Genomic DNA, 24,176 nt, shown 5'->3' with positions numbered 1-24,176 from the left:
ATAGGAACTTGCCATTTAATAAGTCCCGTGTGCATGTTATACATTAGGTTCAGTGTTTTTGGCTGATACTTTCTCAGTTCTGTACTAGTATGTTGTGCCCCAGTAAATAGTAACGGTATGGGCCGTCACTCTATGTGAAAATACGTGACACACTATCAATATATTTATTAAGCCAAACAACTAAAATATGTTAACTGTAAACGGACTTTTTCTTTTTCTAGAACCACAATGTCAGAAGGTTATCAACTTACACATTCAAGTATCATAAAAAAGGGACAGCTAACATTTACAGAAAACATATATTGGACTGGTTTTGGTATTTGATTGCATCAAATACGGTATGTCAGCAAGGCAGAAGAGTGATCAATCAATCAAAACCTTTATTGATCCATATGAGTCAATTGAGAACAAATTCAAAGCAAACCAAAAAAATAACTGATTCGTTTTAGTTTTGCTATTACCTTGCTTGAATAGGTGTATTTAGAGAGAGAGAGAGAGAGAGAGAGAGAGAGAGAGAGAGAGAGAGATGTGTGGGTGAGAGTGTATGGGTCACAATCTATTACCACACAATAAGTCTCGAGTTAGTTTTGAGCTAGCAATGCACTAATTGTTTGTAAGTTTCAAACCACAAATAAAATTGCTTTTTGAAACGAAAGAGATAGCGACCCCTCACTTCTAGCACTAGACCACTGTTCTTGGACTCTTTTAAATCCCTTGTTCTATATGTTTAGTCTCTTGTTCTCATAAAACAGACCAGCATTGTGTATCCAATCTGTATGATCTGAAATATGGAAGACAGAATGCGCGTAATTTCACAAACAATATGTAACATACTGTCATGAACAAATACTTTAAATTAAATAAGTTTGTCTGTTTTTTTATGAAGATTATTATTTAAAATGGTAGAAATTGTGTAATTTTATTTTTGTTTGATTAAAAAGTCGTTTACAAAATGCATGTCCTTGATTTGTTATTTGAATTTAAGGATGCTGTTGAGATGTCACTATTAAAGTAAACACAAGACGCATAATCTGACATTTAAAATGCATTCTGACTTGCGGTACTTGCTTACTTTTGGTCTCTGAAATATTCCTTCAATTGTTAACATTTATTTTGTGACGTATTTTGATTATTCTCGCGCGCTAAAGGAATGACATGAAGGATTAAAACATTATTGATTTGTTAATTAATATATAAAATAACGCCTCATTTACTGGAATAAATTGATGAAAACATCGTAACGCATCTTGCTATGCGATGAACCACTTATATACAGGCAGCCACATTGACCGTCCTAGTACGTACATTGTTTGCGCCAGCTCTATAATATGGGTCCTTCTTCAGGCTGTCAAATGTGGTTAAAAAAACATAGGAAAGTAGGGTAGTGAACAAGGGGCTGACTGTTTGCAAAACTGCCATGGTAAGAAAATAAAAAAATACGGAATTATTATAAGTGCTTTAGCTCTTAACGCGCGGGTTTATTTATCATAACCCGACAAATTAACGATTGTTCTACAACTGTACACTACTAGACGTTTTTACAAATGCCCGTTTTTAAAAAAAAATATACGAATGCATGTTGTTGTTAACATCAAATACCAATCAGAATAAATTTGCACGAATGTTTAAACTTTCAACAGACGTGGCTGACTTCCCAAAAGAGATATGCAATATGAGTGGCATCCTGTATTCACGTACTAGGTATATCAAAACCTACCTGCAGACAATCTACAGCGCTAGATTTATTGCAATTAAAACTATACTGAAGACTATCGTTAGTACTGCCCTCCATATTAACCACAGGATCACCCCCAGTTAGTCTGTTGCAATTGACCAATAAGTATCAGTTTTTCTAGTTTAGGATCATATGGACATTTCAATTCTGCACCATTTACACGTGAATCTTCTTCTATTGAAAACAAGTGACGCGTGAAGGGCAACCGTTTTTGTATATTGAACCCTTTTAATGATGGATAACTTCCTGGGCATGTATGAAGAACCAGCCGATTCAACGAAACAGCAGGAAAGGCATTACTATCTCCTGTCGGAGCTCCAGAACCTTGTTAAAGACTTGCCCAGGTAAACGCACCCTCGCTATGCCTGTTGTTCAACCAAGGAATCGGTACCACTAAGATGTGCTAGCTTTACATTGTGGTGGCCACTGCATCTGTAAACACCATGTAGGGAAGTTTTTGACAACATTTTGATAGTTTGATGTTTATTGTAGAACATAAATCAACCTTGATTTACTGAACATAAAGTAGATACAAATACATAGATGTATTATGCATGTTAATTTGTAAATATCCAAAATATTGCATAATCACTGCCCTTGTAGGTAACAAAACCGTTTCTAATGACCATTTATTTATGTACTGTGTTTAGAATTGAAAGTTATCTCAAGGATTGTTAGCAGTTCAGAACCACAGTTTTGGTAGAGGGAGTAGACCACGTTTACAAATTGAATGAATTAGCCTAAAAGTAATACAAATAATTGCTATGGTCACATAAATAAATAAATGCAAATAATTTCAGTAAGTGTTTTTAAATTGCCGTTCTTTTTTTCTCTTCTCTCCCTTCAGTTCATTCCAGCAACGCCTGTCGTACACCATGCTAAGTGATCTGGCATTGGCACTGATTGATGGGACAGTATTTGAGATTGCCCATGGTCTGCTGGATATCCAACACCTGACAGAGAAAAACCTGTACAACCAGAGACAGAAACTGCATGGCGAGCACAGAGGTAGGACCAGCAAAGACAAGATAAGGGCTTAGTCAGTCTAGGTGCTAATAATAATAATAATAATAATAATAATAATAATAATAATAATAATATGGATGGCCATGTCAGAATGAAGTCAAAAGTTGTTGTTTTTAAGCCATGTACAATACATTGATGAACAGCAAAAACAGTAATCACATTTTCTACAAATCCTATTTTTTAACATTAGTTTACTGTGGTATAAGACCATGTGTATATACCTCATAATGTTCATACTGTGCTGATCAAATAGCCACCCCATCCATCACTGTTCATCTCTGTGACCTGCCTAGTGTACAGTGTAATTCACTGGGCGTGAGCTGGGGTGAAGGATAAGGCAGAAGAAGCAGCAAGGAGCAGTTAGTAGGACAGAATGTGGTCACTGACTGAGGGCGACGATGCCGCACATCCCAGGGGCGGAGGACCCAGCAACTGAAAACACATATGAGGGTTATGACTTGAAAAGCCGCCCCTCGAGAGAAGATGAGAGAGGTACCCAGCATCTGAGGCTTCTGTAAGGGGCGCTCGTAAAACCCTTGATTGGCCGAGACGTCACGCTACCTGGGACCTGAAAATAAGGACAAAGCATAGAGGTTAGTATAGGACTCAGCACGAGTGACCACGTCCTGAAGAGAGGCAGAATAGAACAGAGCCTCGAGTGAGATAAGATGAGCGCAAGAGCTGCGACAGGACAGAGTTTGGCCGGGGGTCCGCTCTGACTCACATGGTGAGAACCCCCCTGAAGGTAAGGGAAGCGGATGCCTAGCCCTGAGGTCGGGGAAGTGAGACTCACTTGCCCCCCAGAGACGACCGATGCGAAGGCATGTAAGAAGGAGGAGGAGGGGAGGAGGAGGAAAACGAAACACTAGACAGAAAAGGTGCAGGTGATCAGGTCTTAAATAGTAAATAGATGCTAATTAACGGGAGATTAGAAAATTAAAAGATTAGAAGATTAGAGGCCCCCAGCTCCACGCCCCCTGAACCTCGCAAGCTAACATTTCAAGACTATTGTTCTGCTTTAGATCCATCTAGAGAAGTCATAGAGGAATCTGAAGCATCCAATGCTTACAAATGCTTAGAAAAAACTGTTTGTTCTTACTTTGTATAAATTTATAATGATAATTGTTATTGTTATGTATTTCTTAGTTCCGTTGCTCCAATTTAGAATGAGAACTGTTTCTCAATTCCTCTGATAATTATAGAGATGAAACTATTGGATACTCCCATCATGAGAGATAATAAAGGAAGCTATTTGGTCTTGAGTGGGGGGGGGGGGGGGGGACACTTCTGGAGTATACAAAAAATGTAAAATCTTTCTTTCTTGAAGGACTCAAGCAAGAACTGGTTCGAAAACACAAGGAAGCCCTGCAGTCATGCAAGACACACAACCTGTCTGTTCTTAGAGCAGCCCAGCAGAGGGAGCTAGAGGTAAAGCTTTCTTTGAGTGGCTGCAATTTCAATTGCCTACTTTCTACAGTCAAAAACCACCTTTGTCCAGTTTCTACAGTTCGTACATAAAGAATGAAGAGTATTGACAACATTTAATAGGTAAAATGAACTTCGTCAAATTTACTATCGTATAGCATTCCATGATTTATAATGTTGATTATCAGAATCAGATTAATCTTTGATTCAACTAATGTTAATGGTAAATAACTACTGTAGGCTTCATATAATGTACAGTAGTTGCCTATTCAGTAACATACTTTACCGTGTTTCCTAGTGCTTTAGAATACAGCCCAGGTATAGACTGCTGCTTTGATTTGGTTTGTGTGTATTTAACAGGCTCTGGAACTGCGTGTTAAAGATGAACAAAGGATGATGGATGAAAAGATCGTCCTAGAGCTGGATCAGAAAGTGGTTGACCAGCAGAATACCCTAGAGAAGGCTGGGGTTCCTGGATTCTACATAACAACTAACCCACAGGTAGCCTGGATTCAACTGGCTCTTTGTGCTTATTGATAATTGATTATTTAGCTAAATGTTTAAAAAGTTAAGAACCAACAGGAAAATAGATATTAAACCCTAGGGATGATGCCTTCAATTTTTTCACCATTTTATTAGAGTTGTTAATAGTTTAACATTTAAACAGTTAATTTTTTTCCCTAAAAGTATTGTCAGAGATATGGATGTTAAGAATAGCGGCCAGTTTTAGTGTTTATACAGTAAGATGCACAGTTTGAGTTATTAATTTAATGTGTTTAAAGTTCTTTCCACTTACACAGAAATGTTAACATGCCTCGCACGCATTATTGTAGCAATGCATCATGAAGTAATGGCACTCTAATGGAGGGCTTCTCGTTAGGGTTGTGATTGGCTACAAACATTCCCAGTACGTTACAGTTTAAACATTTAGAAAATGAAACAGAATCTAACATCACTACTTTTTGTATATGACTTTATCAAACCAACTGTTATTGGTTTGGTCAAATTTCCTATTCAGGTATACCCAAAATATTTTGGCGTTCGTAGCAACTTTCTTTGTAAATGAGGTTGGCTTGTTTGAAGTTATAAACGGCATCAGATAAGGTTAATGCAAAGCTTTAGTTTGCATAAATAGTTTTCCTAATACTAGGTAAAAGGTTTTGCATACAATATTTAAGATAATGGGTCCTGTTGCATGCAAAGTCAACTAAAAATCTTCTGAGGATTAAAGCAGATACAACTGTAATGTCAGGAAGAAGATACAATATTGGACTGAGTAGATTCGTGCAACTTTCAGACTGCTGTAAAATTATTTTCACTCACTTTTCGGTAATTACCTGATCCCTGGCTATATTCCATTACCCTCCTAAATATGAACGTACTTGGGAACCACTTCTCCTGAGTGCAAAAATGTATAGACACGGTGACCTACTGGCTTACCATACCTTTTTATGATGCTGACACCTGTAAGGTGTTGCTTGTGTTGCAGATATACACAGCGCACAAAACTCAATAGCACATTAGCTACTTGTGCTAAAATTGCATGGCTAATTTCTATCATTTTTACATCTCCTTTTTATTGTAATACTTTGTTTCAGGAGCTGACCTTACAGATGAACTTGTTTGAACTGATTCTAAAACTGCAACAGAAGGAATCTCAGTCCGGAGGTCTTTTGAAGCACTGAGCCTTCGGACTCTCTGGATCTTTCAAATCCCACACGGTTATTGAAAAACGGGTTTTCTGGAACTGAAAGTGACTCCTCAGGCTTGTAATGTTTGAAAGAGGCAGACCCATCGAGATGGGTCTAGTCCATGGATCCAAGGATTTCACTGGACTCTGGTTTCACATGTTCAAGGAAGTTGTTGTATATAACTATATACAATTTAAATACTTGAACATTTAGTCATCTGCCTAAAAGGAACTTTCAACGGATGAGACTAATGGTACTATTCTATTTGCACTATGAAATGGGGAAGTGAAAATAGGTCTTGTTTAAAATCAAATTGAGGCTGCCACTGGTCCCATTTATTTTATAGGTTGATCTTAAACAAAGGTCTTACTGACAGTCCTCAAATCATTTTTCAAATCCATTCCAGATCCAAAAAACTGCATTACTTTGAAAGAAAACTGTCCCAGTTTAATTTGAATTTAGTACTTACTCAGACTTTTGTGCTGAAGAAAATGTAGTTGTATTTAATTTTGTGTTTTAACCCTGTGGACTGACTCTTCCTTTCATATTTGTTAGATCTCAGTGAGTACAGTGTCGGTGGGTGCAAATTAGGGCCATGAAGAAATCCAAAACCTTACCAAGGACGCTGCCTCGTGTATATTAATGCTTTGAATGCATTTCTGTGACTTGCCCATTGATTGTGCAATATAGAATTGTTGCGTTCTGTTATTTTTAATTCAGCCAAATTTAATTTGTAATATGATGTGCAGTGTCTGATCACACAATTTTGCAAACAAATCTACTCAATGTTTATAAATAAAATTGTTTAATTTAGTTGATAGCTGTTGTTAATCTGAGTTCTCCCCTCAAAGCACATAGTGTACAGCAAATCACAGATTTAATATAGGGCTATGAAGGCTTCTGTAATGTTTGTGTTGCTTATTTAGATTATCATGCACATGTTTTTTTTTTTTGTTCATTTATTAATTGTAATGAGAAACAGTAAATGTGACCTAGTAGTCTGTTTTGGCTACTATGTTGAAACACCATATGGAATAAATATTTTCATTGTTGATTTTCGGACACACCTTTTGGTTGTATTCCCTGAAAAGCTAATTGAGGAAAAAACAGGACATCTAAGAGTAATTATATAGTACATACATACACAGGCTGAGCTGAATACAGCACTTCTAGCATCTGGCACTTTAAGATATCACTAGTGTGGATAACTGGAAATGGAAAATCACTGGTATCAACAAGCAGTTTGAAAAAAGAAAATGCAATCACGTGTGTCAAATGATCTGCTGCAGGCAGGGAAGTTTCTGATGAGCGGGCGATCAGGTCAGCTGGGTAATTTCTGAGCTATAGCAAGACGTAATTTGGTTGTGAAAGCTGTTTGCGTACTGTTCAGTGATGCAGAGAATTATTGCTCCAGTTATGGGGTGGGGGCTTTTATTTCTTACATTTTTCTCATTTGGTTTCATTATCTATGACACCCCTGTTTAAAAAAATCTATTTCTTCAAGAAGCCTAATAAATGCATACAGATACATATAAACAAAAATGGGTTAATGCAGTAGTTATTGCCAAATGTCAGTATTTTATTTTTCCTGTTTCTGCATCAGCCACATTTCATACACTCCCATCCTCAATTAGATTAGCTGGGAAAGTCAAGCAGCATCACATGACAAGCTTATAGCTCAGACTGCCTGTCTTAATTCCTAGGGATTGGTGGCTGCCCAGATATTTTTAGATCCTATCTTTTTATTTACTATACCTTTTGTCTTGCAATACTAGCACTGTGTGCTAGGTTATTGTGACCTCAAGGCAAGCAGCCTTACATTGGCAGGCATTATTAGACTGCTTCTTTGATTTGACACATACTGCAGTTTACAATGGAGTCATGTGAAGACCGGTTTTCATTTATTTATTGAAATATTCAAAGAGTAACTAAAGAAAGAAAATATTGAAATACAAAAATAAATATATTAAACACATAAAAATGTGTTAATTCTCAAGTTGTTAACTAGTAAATAAATAAAAAGTCATTCCACAGCAGATCTGACTTTGATGTAGGGCTAATAGCAAGTGCTCAGTTGTGTGTTCATGCACCCCCAGTTCATGGTGCACTTTATTGTGTTTTGTTGCAATAGCTCACACTGTGATTCGGTGAAGTTTTTTAATTGGAGCAGTTCTCAGGATGCCAAGACCATTCCCTTTTAATCAATTCCAGCACATCATTGATCAAAAATGCAATTAGCAGCATTCTGTTAAAATTAGCTGCTCACAATGGCAACAAATTATTTAAATTAAAGTCACTGTTTGTCAATCAAATTGGCTTCAAATGAAAGAAGCTGAACGATCACAACATTTTTGTCTTTAAAATAGCAATAGAATAGAATTGATATTGGGAATTGATTTTAAAAAGGAATTGGAAATGGAATTGACAGCTCGAGCAACATCACATCAAAACTCCATAAGAGGATTTCTAGGCAATATTAGGACTAACAGTCCGGTTTGGGAATACAGATTTGTGGTCATCACAAACACTGAAAAAGTAATTACAAAAAACCTAATTACACAGAAATGACACCAGATTGAAATGCAGTGGGACACTGTGCCCATTCGCTTCACAACATGCTGTTCAATCTGGTCCTGTGGAGGAAAGCAAAGCAGGGTAAAGGGAATGGGTTCTTAGATGTACATTCACTGGGGAAGTAGACACTAGCTATTTTAGGCATTTACTGCAGTCTTTAATAATCCTATTTTCATATGTGAAGCAGAGTACTTGTAGGTTCAACAAAATACTATCTTTGGAAATGACTTGGGGTTGGTTTTAAGAAGTGGCCACACAGTGATCAAAATAGACAGATTTTAATACCTTGCTAAAAGTACATATACCTTCTCATGAAACTATACTTATAATATGTATTAGGACTTGTGAACAGCCCTTGAAAAGTCAGTGAAATGGACACCCATTTTCTTGAAACCACACTTAAAGTGTAGAAACCTTTAGACAACTGGCCAGTTACCTTGCATTGAAACCTCGAAGATCATGCAATGTTTTGCTATGTTTCAAGGCAAGATGCAAGCTCTGACCTTGTACTTGGCCTTCCAGGATCAGAGAATGAGGTGGCATATGGAGAGAGGGGAGTCCCATGGCAATGCAGACATTGTCACCTCCCTCCTCTCACAGATCAATGACAGATGTAATACATTCCTATCCTACATACAACAATAAGAGACAACAATGTGCTCTAGGCCAATGGCATGGCAACTGTCTTGAACACTGAAGCAATAACCAATAATGTGGGGGAATACGTCCTGTCCGACTACCTGTTTGTACAGTGTGTTACACCTATGTCTCATCTCTGGAGAACGGGTTATCCAATTATGATACAACTTGAAAAAGGCATTTTTAAGATATTTGTATCTGGGGATTTAAGGTGCCCTGTAATTCTTTGTGTCACACTTTACATACATCTAGAGACGTTCTTATTCAATTGTTAATAAAGTTGGTTTGGACATTCTTTATTACGAGTATCATATATGGAGGTGTGTCCATCTGTATATCACACTTACATATGGATACCGAGGATTTTGGTCAGAATGATCTACTTTTTAATGTTCCGGATAGCTCTAATTTATTATTATTATTATTATTATTATTATTATTATTATTATTATTATTATTATTATTATTATTATTATGTATTTACTATTCACAGTCTTCTTGTGGATCTGTTTAGTTTATATATTCCACCACAAACGCTTTAACTGGTAAGGAGTCTCTTATCAAAGTTTCCCACGGTATTTTTGCTCTTTTGCCATGCTTTCCCCATTGTTACACCATGCATTTACCATAGTTTACTCTGGCTTGCCATGTTTTTGTAATATTCTTCACAAAGCTTACCGATGCTTTACTTTGTTTTCACTGTGGTTTACTACACTTTTACTATGGGAAACTTTCATAAAGGGTCCGATAAATCAGCATGAGGGATGGTCTGCTCTTCTGACGGTCATTGACGCCGCTCTGTTGTGTTGCCCTAGAACCATGCGGTAAAAAACAGACAAACAAACACAAAAAAACTCGAAATTCCGCCTTTGAAAGTCGAGGGTGTGTACCTGTCGCAGCCATGAACTATCCATATAGGAATTCTTTCATCACCTCCTCAAACTGAACAATGCGCATGTCCCTTTAGAGCTATCCTTGACTCACTCCACCTTCTGTTCAGCCGAGAAGCCAGGATTGCATTTTGCAGTCGTGACAATCAAATACTGAGAACACTAAACGTCACCCAACCTGGAGAAAAATAAGGTAACATGGTTGTTTATTTTCCATTCCATTCCAGGATGTTTATGCGCTTGTTCATGGTGAAATAATATCTCTGACGGAAGAACAAATGTTGTTTTCATATGTACAATGCAATTAAAGAAGCGAAGCTAGTCTGTTTTTATTTATATAGCATAGACGACATGATATGCATTTGTTATACTTGGTACCGAAGCTTGTGTGTTATTTTTTTCTCCTTCCTATGATAATGACGTATTTCAGTTTTTTTGAGGTGATTTTAATAATTAATGATGCTATTGTTTTTTCTTTTCGTGTTTTCTTTAATTAAACGAAAGAATAAAATGGTGCTTATTTGCGTTAACGTTCAGTCTAGGGCAGTGCGCTAAAACATTGCATAACAATATTACTAATACTGTAGTATATAGGGCTTTTTTAGGTTGTGATGCACTCGCCTTCTGTTCAGAATGTCACAGTACTTGAAGGAGCAGCATGCCGGCTGGATAGAACATGACGGTTTAAATCCTTAGGATCAAAGTGATTGTGAAGAAAATAGTTTATCATAATTAGAGTTTACACTGGTATCGGACTTACCTCACACATATGGAAAAGACGTGTCAGATAAGCGGCCACTATAACGTCGAGGCTAATTACAGTTATGTACAGCATGATTAGTTAAATGCTTGTAATTCTACTGTATCGAAACCAATAGAGTTAAGCAGACATTTAATCCGACATTCATAGACATAATACAGGAAATAAAATACGTTTTTTGATAGGGGTTTTGCTACATGAAACTAGGAATACGTTTTGAGACAAACGGTGTTATTGTTATGTAAAAAGGCAGCTTTATCAGTTATTTGGGAGAAGGCGTATCTGCCCACCTGACAAGATATCCCGGTTTGTCTACCCAATTGGCAGTACCATCAATAAACCCGACGCCAGTGATATAAATACCTGCCATAAATAGCACATACTTTTGTACAGCTGCACAGAGATGTTGTGCAAAATCAATCCCCAAGTTGCATCTCCCTGGGGCAGGTCAGTTTCAATCTTGAGCAAAACTATAATGGAATATTAAATTGAAAAGACTTTAAAGCCGTGGTTATCACACCTCTAACAATTTGCAAGTAGTACTGGTAACCATAAGTTTTTTTCAGAAGCCCATTACAATCTTCTATTGAGCACATGTGTGGGCAGGAGAGCTGTTTATTTTAAAAGAGCAATTCGTTTTCCACACGTTTTAGAAGATCATTTTTTGCACAAGAGCAAAAACTGTTTTTTTTTTAAAAGTCATGCTGTCTTGAAAAAGACTATACCTGAAAATAACAACTGCTTCAGAAGCAGTTTTATACTGAATAATGAACATTTATTTTAAAATGCACCTTGTAAAGTTTAAGCCATTTGTATACTCTTTAAATCCTCAATGGCTGAAGACCTGACAAAAATGTGTTGACAAAAGAACAGACGAATCGGTTCAATTAGGTAAAGCTTTAGGGTGTTTCCAGTTGTGCTGAAAGTGTGCACTGTATGTACCTGTTACTACTGAAGGGCATTGTTGTAGCACTTACCTGGGGGTGGGGCAGGTCCTTTTCATGTTCACTGCAAACCTGAAACAGCCTAGAGACTATCTGTCCCCACAGCAGGTGTTTTATAGTGAAGGCAAACGCTTTCTCCCTGGGCTCTCACTGAATATTCAAGCTGCAGCATCTCGCAATCTACTTCTTTGTTAGTCATCCTGGATGACTGGGATATTACATCAGTTCCATTTCCATGCACTGCTCTTCAGCAGACTTTGTTGGCTATCCAGTTTGTTTACCCTAAAGGTAGCACACGCTCCCTGTCTTTTTCAAACTCTACAAAGAAGTAGCAGCTAACTACTTATTACTAAGCAGCTGAATGTAACCTGCAAGCTCTGTTATAGTTTGTAAGGGTCTTCTAGGGCAAACCCTAATTTCTCCAGCTAGCTCAATAACAGTCACTCACAAATATACAGGATACTGTGTCCTCGAGTTAAAACGGTTTCTACGCAGGACCCAGGGGTGCAAACATCCAAACAGAATCAGAATTAATTCATACCATCTTGGTACCTGCTGGCTTCCTTTGCTGTAGGTCGCGGTCTGTTTGCAGATGGTATACTGGTGAACAATTATTTCCTGTGATCTATACTGCCCTAGATCACAGGAGATAATTAAGTAACAGACTGCACACACAGTTTTGTTGTATTTATAAAACAGCATAAATGTAAAAAAAAAAAAAAAAAAGTGCTTAATGAAGCTGTGACCTGCGATATCAATAAAGCTGACTGGGGAGCCACACAAAACATCAGAGAACAAAAATCTTCAGCACAAGAAAAGAGGGGCTGTTGATAATGTATCAGTCTGTGTTGCCCTACATATCTTTTCATAATATATAATGAGCTTACCCAGTTCATTTCAGTGCAGTACAGATGTTCTGTTTGTATACAGTATCTAGCGCTTAGCGCTAAGAGGGTCCTCTGCAGAACGCTTTAACTCCTGAGTTATTTAAAGGCGTGCTAGCTGTTATGAACACACTGGCTCTCCCTTTCTTTGTGCACAGATTCCAAGAAGCAGCAGTTTATTATTATTTGTATTCTATGATTTTCACACTAAAGTTCCATCTAAACTCTCACATACAGAATGAAGATCAGCACCATCTGCTTCGCCAGTAACCTGGTGAAATAAGCAGGCTACACTGTGCTACTTCATGTGACAAAACATTTCAATACTGTACAATAACTTTCTTACATGTACATCTTCTAAGCTTATTCTTTTATTAGTAATAGTAAGTGGGGTAGAAATTAGCTGTATGACTGATGAATGTGAACTGGAGTGTGATACAAACCACAATGATATTATCAGGAGGTTGAATACTTTGCAGCCCATCCTCTAGTCTAATGCAGTGGCTATTGACCGTCCAGATGGCTCGGCTCCAAACTGTGGGAGGCAGGGAGGGCATTCAGGTACCACGCTCCCTGTTTAAGGAATTCTCTGCCGAAACATATCGTGGACTCGACATCGGCGCCAATTTTAAATCAAGACTGAAGACCTATTTGTTTGACAAGGCATTTTATTTATTTATTTATTTATGTATTTATTTGTTTGTTTGTTTGTTTATTATATATAAGGCACTTTGAGGTGTTTCCCCAATTGTGTTGTCCCCAATTTATTCTGTCTGGGAAATTTCAATGTGGTGATAATGAGTGGAGTGATTATAAGCAGGTTTGACTGTAAATGGATATCATTCGTGCGACAGCTGGGGATAGGGTGCTCATTCAAATCTTTTGCACATATTTAAATGTTTTGAATTAAGACGCAATGTTCAGAAGAACATTTTTCGTTGAATGAATATGCTATTGTCGGTATTTCCTTTCCTGATATCTGGTGTCACATTTACATGTACAGTAAAACTGAATGAGCTGGTACTTTATCAGACACGCTGCCCCCAGGTATCCTGTCACGGTATCAGCAATGACATTTGCACATGCAAAGAGCTGAGGATAGACCACGAAACAGAACTAGAGTTCATTAGTATTGTTTTACAGTCCGCATATATTATGTTTGTAATAATTCGAAGTGGTTTTTAGTGGAATTTTTTTTTTTTTTAATTCGTAAGTCTGTGTTAAGGGTGTTTGACCTGATTTCTGGATTTGCTCTTCAGCTGTGGTTTCCTGCCATAGACATACAGTATGTAACACAGTAAGAGCCATCTTGTGAACAGCTACTTTGGATCAAGTTTCCTTTTGTCTTGCTGGATATACACAGCTGTGCACTGGATGGAGTTGGCACAAATATAAAGACTCAAAACATGAATGATGAAACCACTCAATTAAAAAAAATATATGTAATACAAAATGTTATCAAATTTCAATTTTAAAAAGTGAATTTCTTTTCTTAAATGTACATTAGAAAAAGATAATAGAACAATTACAAACATTATTAAAATTGCAAACAAAAGGTTTCTCTTTATTTTTTTTTAAGATGTAAGAAAATGCCATTTGAGGCTTTGCTACTCATTAAAGTCCAAACAGACTCTCATGCCTCAGTGTCTTTTTTCCACAGCTGTGTTTAGTTGACCTGACCATGGCTGGAGTGATCTGAGTGTGGTGCGGTTTCCCACGGCGATCGGACCTCATCTGAAACCAGAACCATGGTGAGCCGACTCAGGAGCTGCGCCCCGGTCATCCGCTTCTGCCAGAAGCTGAACCGGGTCAAGACCTTAGAGGATGACATGATGGAGACCTCGCTGAAGAGGTGCCTCACCACGGTGGACCTGACCCTGCTAGGCATCGGGGGCATGGTGGGCTCCGGCTTGTATGTACTGACGGGAACTGTGGCAAAAGAAACAGCGGGGCCGGCTGTGGTCATATCCTTCCTGCTCGCCGGGCTGGCTTCCCTGCTTGCAGCCTTCTGCTACGCTGAGTTCGGAGCCCGGGTGCCAAAGACCGGCTCGGCCTACATGTTCACCTACATCTCCGTTGGGGAAATTTGGGCCTTCTTGATTGGCTGGAATGTTATTCTGGAGTATATGATTGGAGGAGCGGCAGTGGCCCGGGCCTGGAGCGGTTACCTAGACTCAATTTTTAATCACACCATAAAAAATTTCACAGAGACCCACATTGTGAGCTGGAACGTGCCCTTCATAGCCCATTACCCCGATCTCCTGGCAGCAGGGATCCTCTTAGTAGCTACGGTCTTTGTCTCCTTTGGAGCCCGGGTCTCTTCCTGGCTCAACCACGTGTTCTCAGCCGTCAGCATGGTTGTCATCCTCTTCATCCTCATTTTTGGGTTCGTTTTGGCCAAACCAGTCAACTGGAGCATGCAGGAAGGGGGCTTTGCGCCCTATGGCATGTCTGGGATCCTGGCTGGCACTGCCACCTGTTTCTATGCCTTCGTTGGCTTTGACGTGATCGCGGCTTCCAGCGAGGAGACCAAAGACCCTCAGAAAGCTATCCCCATAGCAACCGCTGTCTCCCTCGGCATGGCAACCGGGGCCTACATCCTGGTCTCTACGGTGCTCACTCTAATGGTGCCCTGGCACACCCTGGACCCTGAGTCCGCTCTGTCTGATGCCTTCTACCGCCGGGGTTACAGCTGGGCAGGCTTCATAGTGGCCATCGGCTCCATCTGTGGTAGGTATTACACTGCAAGCCTTCTCCAGCTGTCATATTTACCCTGGGATATAGTGGAGGCATCTAGTTCTACTTATGCAATTGGGATAGCATTCATTACATATTACCAGAAGTTATTGAGATTCTCAGAATCTGGGGATATCACACACAGTGGACGTAGGTCCATGACACTGATAGCTCTTATTCTTTATTTCCAGTCATGGTGGTGTATACTGCAGGCTTTCTATGTATCCGGTAGTACATTCTCCAGGGGGACTGTAAAGCCACTGTTTGATCTGATAGAGGAGTTAGCATCTGTATTTAAGGCTGGAGTTCAAGGTTTAGTATGGATGTTCCTGGAACACTTGACTGGAAGAAGCACATGTAGGTTACTAAAGGGCTAGTGCTTTATATACTAGTATTTGGTGGTGGTGGGGGGGCTATAGGCCCTGGCACGCAAAGTCTTCAATGGAACTGAAGCTTCACACATCAATGTAGGAAATCCCACCAAGGTATAGAAACACAGACAAAGGACACTAAGCCTAAACACTGCCAAAATGGTCTGGCTCACAGTCAAAACTGAATTTAATTATATGTCAGGATTATATCACAATACAAGGTTGTTAAGGGATCAAGGTGGTAGTGCAGTAAAGGGTTCATTTTGATGTCTAATGCGGGGGGGCACCTGATGTACAGGGTTTGTTTGTTAAGGTTTACTGGACTTTCCAGTTGGAAGGTGAGATTCGTGTACTAGCTATTAGGGGTGTGCCGAATCTCATATTTTCCAAGTAATTACCTTTAAGATATTTGAAGTTAGGTATTAATTAAATGGAATAAAACATGTTGTGTACTCAACAGTAAACAATGTAGCCCCTTGGTTTCCCTTGTTTACATAATTATTGCATATCAATAACAGTCTGTCTATTATTTATTATATAACCTGTTGTGATCAGTTGTTATTATTAGGTGGCATAACTCAGGGTCTCTTCACAAGTTTTTCATTTTAAAATGGGAAGTTGTCAGTTTGATGATAAAAATACAGGAAGACGGTTAGCTTTTTAATAAGAGTTCAAAAGTTACAAGAGTAAACTTTATTTAATTATTCCAAAGAGACTTTCAGCAATCGTTAAATAACACGCTAAAGAGTTGTGTCAAGTCGACAGGCTTCTTGGCCGGTTCCTGTTTTTTAATTGTCTTCTTCCTCTCTTTTTCAGCAATGAACACAGTTCTCCTGAGTAACCTCTTCTCGCTGCCCCGCATTGTCTACGCCATGGCTGAAGATGGCTTGTTCTTCCAGGTCTTTGCCCGGGTCCACCCGGTAACCAAGGTGCCGGTGATTGCCATCGTGGTGTTCGGGATCCTCATGGCCATCCTGGCTCTCATCTTTGACCTGGAGGCTTTGGTCCAGTTCCTCTCCATCGGCACCCTGCTGGCCTACACCTTCGTGGCTGCCAGTGTCATCGTCCTGAGGTTCCAGCCCAACAAACCCAGCTCTTCCCCCTCCGCCACCCAGCCCTCTGCATCCCAACCCAGCTCCCCAGCCCAGGACAGCGGGGAACTGAAGGAGTACGAGTCCTTCTCTGAAAAACTCCAGCTGGTGGAGATGCAGAAGAAAGCCAAGGAGCGGAGGGAGCCAGGCCAGCTCAGGCCTGTCTTTGACCCCTACCTGAAGTTCCTCAATGCCTTTGAGCCTGGTGAGGTAGTGACCATCTCTGTGGTGTCCATGGTGGTCTGTGCTATTTGCATGTGTATCATCCTGGTGTTTGGGACAAACCAGCTGCAGCTGCCCCTCTGGAGTGTTTGTCTGCTGGCTGTCCTGTGTGGAACCGGGTATCTCCTCAGTCTCTTCTTCATTTGGGTCCACGAGCAGCAGCATATCATCAAGACCTTTCAGGTAGGAGACTCTCTTGCTACAGCTATGGCCAACAGTTTTGCATCACCTAGAATTTGTACTGTTGGGCAGTACCAAAATAAACAATTCCCTTTTCAGATGGTGAAGTAAAGGCCCGACAAATACAGACTTTTTGCCATCTACAAAAACTATGAACAGTTTGAAAAATAAACGTGTATAGGTGGTTTGAAATGAACACTGAATACACCCTGGGGAATTACGCAATTATGCGCCCACGTAATTTTACGCATTAAAACGTATCACCACGCATTGGCGCGTAATGTTAAATTATATCGCAGTTAAGAGAATTATAGAGAAAAATACTGGTTCACACTGAGGATAAAGGGAATATTGATTGATCTTGCCAGAAAATGGCACGACAAAGGTCCCACGTTGCAAATATCAGCAAAAGAGAGAGTAAAAGATTTTCTTTGTTTTGCTTTGTACACTGTGAAGGTGGCAACCGATGCGATCAACAGCTGACTGTTTTCCTAATTTGAAAACGTTAGCTTTCAGATACATAAATGCAGTAACAAATACAGCTGATGCTGAGTGCAGCAACTCGCTGTATAATCTCGTCCTGTCTGATCGGAGGCGTTCTCTTTCGGAAGACAAACTGAAAAAGCTGGTGTTCCTGTGGTGAGGAATGACCGAGGTTGAGACTCAGAGACAGTTTTAAAGTTCAAAATAAAGTTTTTAAGTAACAAAAATACAAAATAAATTGGCACAAGGGCCAGACAAAAAGGTTTTAAACACAAAATAATAAACACAAAACAAAACTTACAAATAAGGCTTCCAGGCTGGGCGTTGCTTTCACTGGTTTGCAAAAAAACTAACAACACAGCACACACAAAAACACTCTACTCCTTCTAGAACTCTCTCTTTCCAAATGGGAGGCTGAGGCCTCCTTTTATGCCAGGTGGCTGAGTAATAATTGAATAATTAATTGGTGGATTGCTCCCACCTGAAGCAATCAACCTGGGCAGGGAGGAGAATTTAACTCCTTCCCTGCCAGTATTTCTAAGGGCAGAGCCCTGCTCTGCCACAGTTCCTTTATTTCAATCTTGGTAATTTAGAAAGACTTTGTTAAAAAAAAATCCATTGTTTTCTACTTGTTGTTTATTTTTTGAACTTATGCTAGGATTTTGATATCCAGTATGAGAGAAGAACCCAATACAATTATTTTGTTACTTTGCACATACTTGTGCAGAGATACTGCATCATTTTGCATAATATTGATTTTTTCTGTGCATAATTCCCTGGGGTGTAACTGAATGATATAGAAGCCCTAGTTCTATTGAATCTTAGCACTGTAGTTAACAAGGACCCATGGTTCAGACAGCACCCCAACACACCTACTGATCAAGTGAATAGTGTCTCATTGCCTTGGTCATGAGCTGATGACAGTGATGACAGGCATGCACAATCAATACCAATACGGTCATTTTTCACTCGGTCACATTGAGGGGTTGTTGAAGGCAGTCGACTGCCAAGCAAAATCATAAATTACAATGCAAGCAACGTACAGTGCTGCCCAAAATAATTGGCACCTTCTGTGAATGTCCATGTTACTTTTCACAGTAGAAGGCAATAAATGTTGATTTTGATGAAGTGGTTTTACACTGGAGTGAAAACATCAAGGTACTTGGGCCCATCTCCAAATCTGAATCTAATAGAGCATTAGAGGATGATAACAAGAGGACTGTTCAAGTATTGGGCAGTTGAAACGTATCTATTGAGGAGAGGGACAGCGTAGACACCCCAGACATGAGCAAAACGCTTGTACATTTTTACAAGTCATGCAGGAGCTGTGATAAATACCACATTTAAAAAAAGATGGGTCTCAGTACTTGGTCTGATAATTAAAAATATGTGTTATCAGGGTTCCCCAAACAGCTCACCTGGTAAAGGCATGACTGTGTGGCGTTCCAGGTGAGTTATACAGTCAGGAGAGTGCTGGTTCACATCCTGACTGTGTGAAGTTGTCCCTCTTTACCAGGCATTTCACAGCGAACACTACATTGGCTTTGGTACACCTGCATTAGGGAAGAAGATTTGTCAGTCTCCTCACTGTGTTACTGTGGCCCCTACTGGCCAATTGCCCAGCTGGCCTTTGTCCTCAAGGGTGTGGTAGCTGATGGACATCTCTTGAGCTCCTAGGTGTAAATGTATTCTCATTGAAAGTATATAAACTAGTAATGGCACACTCGTGCCACTAAATGATTGATTATCAGAAAACAAAAGGTTGTCAATACTTGTGTGCTCTGCTGAGTATTAAAAATATTTATTAGATAAAAGTTTGTGAGCTTAAATCTAACCTGGATTTAGTTTTCTTTTTTGGTTCTGATGAGAAATGTCTACCCATGCCTCATGTAGAGGCATCAGTATGTACATACTTTGCTTCTACATTGTTTGCTAGAATGTGATGACCGCTCCTCCAATTCCGATGGAACGTTCCTCAGTTCTTGAGGGTATTATACTCTCGGTCTTACCCCTCTCACACTCTTTAATAAGAGGCAACGGATCTCTCAATCAGGCCTGGGTACTGTTATAAACTCATTTACTTAAGCCTGTCATGTGAGCTCACAAGCTTATGCAAGTGTATTCACACCTTCTTCTAACTCCCCAAGGTCCATTTAAGTGGCTGAAGATACTCCTTCGTGGAAGGAAACCAGATCTGTGTAGCGCCATTGCTGGCTCTGGCAGATGCAGTTTCAAAATTATAGATATATATAAATTAAAAGTAGGGTCTAAATACCACCACTACTTTAAATATTTTTAATATAACCCTTCATGAGTCATAGTTTTACAGGCAGAAAAAAAACATAATATATAATATATACAGTATTGAATGTGATGTTCATGGGTCCTTTATTAATTATTTAAACAGTATTTATATCCTTCTCCTTTAAGATCAATTGAGAGCTTCTTTATCTTGTTTTAGCTTCTTTTATTGAATCAAAATGGTACATGCATTCAGTCATGATGAAACCACATTTTCAGAGTTTAATAATAAATAAAGTTTGGTAGTTTACAGAATGCAGGTGTTATTACAGAAGTAATTTAACAGAGGCTTGACAAGTATTGAACTGCAGATCCTGGCCTTGATACTGAATAGAGGGGTGGGCTTAATATGTCATTCTGTTGCCTTAATTGCAAGATGGTCTTTTTACTGGGGCAGCAGTGTGGAGTAGTGGTTAGGGCTTTGGACTCTTGACCAGAGGGTTGTGGGTTTAATCCCTGGTGGAAGACACTGCTGCTGTACCCTTGAGCAAGGTACTTTACCTAGATTGCTCTAGTAAAAACCCAACTGTATAAATGGGTAATTGTATGTAAAAATAATGTGATATCTTGTAACAATTGTAAGTCGCCCTGGATAAGGGCGTCTGCTAAGAAATTAATAATAATAATTTACTGAAGTAGCCTTAAGTGAGATTGTTCTGCATTTAGTGTGCATTTATTAAAACATGAACCTTTGAGCCCCCCACCCCCCTAATAGTTGTTCCCTTGTTAACTGTTTACCTGCTCCACCCTCTCTTAGGTGCCGCTGGTGCCTCTAATTCCAGGGCTGAGCATCTTGATGAATGTATTCCTCATGCTGAAGCTGAGCGCAATGACTTGGATTCGCTTCTCAGTCTGGCTTCTAGTAGGTAAGAGAATATGACTGGTTAGAATCAAAAGGGTGTTAAATGGTGACTGTCAGTCTAGGTATCACAGTGAACCCTGTGTTTGTGTTGGCCAGCACCATTGCAGAAACCATACATCTGATTTTGGTATATCACCCAGTAGTAATTGGTAGTAATTGACTATTAGGTGATACCAGGATATATGAGGGGACTGAGTGGGGTTAATGGACCGTTTCCCAGCCACTGTCCTTTCCTGGAAAATGGAGAAAATAATTTGAATGGTTACAATGTATATATTCAGGGATGCCATGGTTTTGATAATTCATTTCTGTGTTTGTCCTTTAGGTTAAATATTGGTTCTTTAAGCCTTTGTGGGGGGCTGTTTGGTGTATGTACACATGATAGGCAAATAGGCACTCCATGGTAAAACATATTGGGTCGCTTTTAATACTGAAAAAACTAAGGATGTTGTCCTCTGGCTTGACTCATTGCAGAGAGTGAATCACTACTTCCTGTAAGTTTTACTACAGTATTAAAACATCACGCATGAAGGGTGATGCTAACATTACTGTCTGCAGGCAAAGAAGTAGAAAATAAACATAAAGCCAGCAGCAGAACAGTATCATTCTGTCATTCAGAAACTGTTCTGGGGCAGAGTGTTGCATGGGGACAGGTTATTGGTTACATCTAAAGTTAAAGAGAATATATATTTGAGAGCTTTACAAAGTTTTTCAACAAGGATACATTAGTTAAGATAACAACTGTGCTATTTCAGATCCCTACTACGTTAATTATTAAGGGAGGGGTAAATGGATTTGAAAGCTTAGTTGCCACATCTTGTATAATACTGTTCTGTAACTCTGTTGAAATGTCTTTCTTGCAGGTCTCCTGGTGTATTTTTGCTACGGTATCTGGCACAGCAAGGAGAACCTGCGTGAGCCCAAGCCCCAAAGCGTCGCTGCCCGCTATGTGGTCCTGCCCAGCGGCAGCCTGGTAGAGACTGTCCAGACCGTGCAGCCGGACCCCCAGGAGGGCACGGGGCTGGGGGAGGGGTCCAAAGAGGAAAAAGCAACAAGATGATTGGGCTCCAGCACAGGCCTCCTTTCAAATCCTTCCCATTCTGCCTCTTACATGCTGGGTTTGATTATTTCTTTCCTATAAGGGTCACAACACTGAAACCAAGGTTAGCTGAAAGCACCAAAGGAAGGGACATATTGTAATCATGTTTAAATAGTGACATTGGTCTCCATGCAGTGCAATTCAGAAAACACTAGGTCTGTCTTTTGTGTTTAGCATTCAGCTAATATACACCGCTATACAACCCTAGACACCTATCAACTGTATGTGGTAGTTTTTCTGTTTCAAATGTAAATGATTTATTTCCTTCCCTTTTTTCTGAGGTTTGCAGTCATAGTGATGGTGTGTTGCTCCACTTTCCTTCTTTTTACCCTTGCACTTTCACTGAGCACATTCACCTGCCTGCTCATTGTGGTTGACTTCTCCATTAGTACCATGTATATTCATTCACAGCTATTTCACAGTGACCTATTTTTAGCTGAGCTTTTGAAGTCGATTGTACTGCTGACACCTGTAATGTGTTGATTGCATTTATTATTAATCTCTCTTTTTTTATCCATTAAAGAATATGTCATACATACAAACATGACAATGAGTGTTTAGTGCTACAAGACAATAGCATTTCATGTTCAAAAATCTTTCTTTTCATGTTTTTAAAATAGTTTGTATACTTTTTTTAATTAGCATATGTAGACCTGTATGGTTTAGCATCAGAACTCAAATATAACAAAATTAATGATACTGTCTACCACTGTATGTGTATAATGTAATGTTTTTGACACATCAGAAACTGTCTCCAAAAGTCTCACCTTTCACAAGAGCATAATTTCTCTCACCTTTCACAAAAGCATCACCCCATTTCTTGCTGTCGGTATGCCTTAGTCACATTGCCTTTATGGAAAGTGGGAGCACAAGCTGTCTGTAGGGATCATCGATGAAAGGGATGCTTTTAGCTGTCAGATCGATGTGTACAGCAGGCTTCTCTAATCCTAAAATATATTACGTGACCTTTCTTTGGGAGTGTCAGTTGAATCCACATTTATCAGACCAGATGCCTCTAGAGAAGTACTTTGCCCTTTAAGCATATATAAAATAGATTGGAAATGTCCTGCACCCAGATCCATGTGGTGAGAGGTGTACAGCCTTTGGATCTCAGGAAAAAAAACAGTTTCAGATCCATAATGAGCCATTTCATAAACGCAGTAACACACTACCCACTTCTCTTGCATTTTAAATATGCCATTTATTTTCCAGTATTACAATTGTTAGGAAATTGTCATCAATAAAAAAGTAGGTATTCCCTGCTCTGTTCCAGTAGTAGAATAGCATTCCTTCATGTTTTTAAAAGCAGGATATTTTCTTGTAACAGGCGTTAGTGCTCTTTTTAATATTTCCCAAACCGTTTTTGAACTTTTTCTAGGGTGAACCTTTTGCTATTTAATTTACTGCGTAGTTTGTTTTAAGGCAGTACTGTATCTGGAGATTTAGGGTCTAGTGCTCCCCCCCCCCCCCCCCCCAAAAAAAAATGGAATCAGTTGAAGGAAACCATAAAATAACAGTACACTTGATAGGATAGAAGTGCTGGCAGCAGCTGAGGTATATGTTAGTAACCCTTTCTTGCTTTCTGTTCTCCTGTCTCTGGACACTGTTCAGCTTTTGCTTTGACGTGTATATACACAACCTGTATTCTTATAGCCCTTTTCTTGTCAATGTTGTATTTATATTAAAGAAGAGCCTGTGATGATATTTAGTGAATAAATGTTTTAAAGCAGCAAAAGACCGGATAGTTCCTCATTCTTGTCTAAAAAGCAAGTTGTTTTGGTGTTTTTTTTTCATTGAGTTTTGCTTGCTTTCTTAAAGTTTGTGTGGCCTTAGCGATTAAAACGTCAAGATTTATAATGCCCTAAAGTACTGGGGATGTGCAAAAAATATCAAACGTCTACCATAACACTGTTGATTAGGCTTAGGGCCACTATGCAGCTTTTATACATTCCAGCAAACAGGACAGGGCTTTTCAGAACACACGAATTGGTCACATGAACCCATCATGAGCTTGCTATTACTGGTGTTCCTATTTTTTGTCCATAAATACAATCCCAATTATCAATGACAAGTACAAGGCTTGGGAGGTTCCCAATTAACAGCAGCAGGTTGATAACCAAACTCCCTGGCCAAGACACGAAGTCAAATGAGCCCCTTTTGGAATTAAGCTGCAATGTTTTACTGCAAACGTCCCCAGCTTATACCTGTACCTACCTCCGTACACTTCAATAACATGTAACCATTGTAACAGAGCACAACTTTA

The 24,176-nt window shown here is 39.3% G+C and overlaps 2 protein-coding genes across 4 annotated transcripts; both read left to right on the top strand.

Moving 5' to 3' along the window:
- Positions 1 to 1,251: 1,251 nt before the first annotated feature.
- Positions 1,252 to 6,929, top strand: LOC117426376 (protein DGCR6-like). 3 transcript variants are annotated; one of them, XM_034043885.3, is made up of 6 exons: positions 1,252 to 1,420; positions 1,924 to 2,079; positions 2,583 to 2,743; positions 4,089 to 4,189; positions 4,547 to 4,687; positions 5,785 to 6,929. In XM_034043885.3, the coding sequence occupies exons 2-6, from the start codon at positions 1,967 to 1,969 to the stop codon at positions 5,869 to 5,871; spliced, it is 603 nt and encodes a 200-aa protein (XP_033899776.1). In that variant the 5' UTR covers positions 1,252 to 1,420; positions 1,924 to 1,966; the 3' UTR covers positions 5,872 to 6,929. The 3 variants fall into 3 exon arrangements, with proteins under 3 accessions (XP_033899776.1, XP_033899775.1, XP_033899774.1); XM_034043884.3 differs by having other exon boundaries at positions 1,862 to 2,079; XM_034043883.3 differs by having other exon boundaries at positions 1,857 to 2,079.
- A 3,104-nt stretch (positions 6,930 to 10,033) lies between these two features.
- LOC117426265 (cationic amino acid transporter 4-like) lies at positions 10,034 to 23,679 on the top strand. The gene is made up of 5 exons (XM_034043671.3): positions 10,034 to 10,173; positions 14,229 to 15,298; positions 16,492 to 17,171; positions 20,710 to 20,818; positions 21,678 to 23,679. The coding sequence occupies exons 2-5, from the start codon at positions 14,317 to 14,319 to the stop codon at positions 21,872 to 21,874; spliced, it is 1,968 nt and encodes a 655-aa protein (XP_033899562.3). The 5' UTR covers positions 10,034 to 10,173; positions 14,229 to 14,316; the 3' UTR covers positions 21,875 to 23,679.
- The last annotated feature ends 497 nt before the right edge of the window (positions 23,680 to 24,176 follow it).

This window comes from Acipenser ruthenus, chromosome 11 (assembly GCF_902713425.1).
Source record: "Acipenser ruthenus chromosome 11, fAciRut3.2 maternal haplotype, whole genome shotgun sequence".
NCBI lineage: Eukaryota > Metazoa > Chordata > Actinopteri > Acipenseriformes > Acipenseridae > Acipenser > Acipenser ruthenus.
The sequence above is the reverse complement of the archived record's forward strand: the minus strand, read 5'-3'. Positions and strand labels throughout refer to the sequence as shown.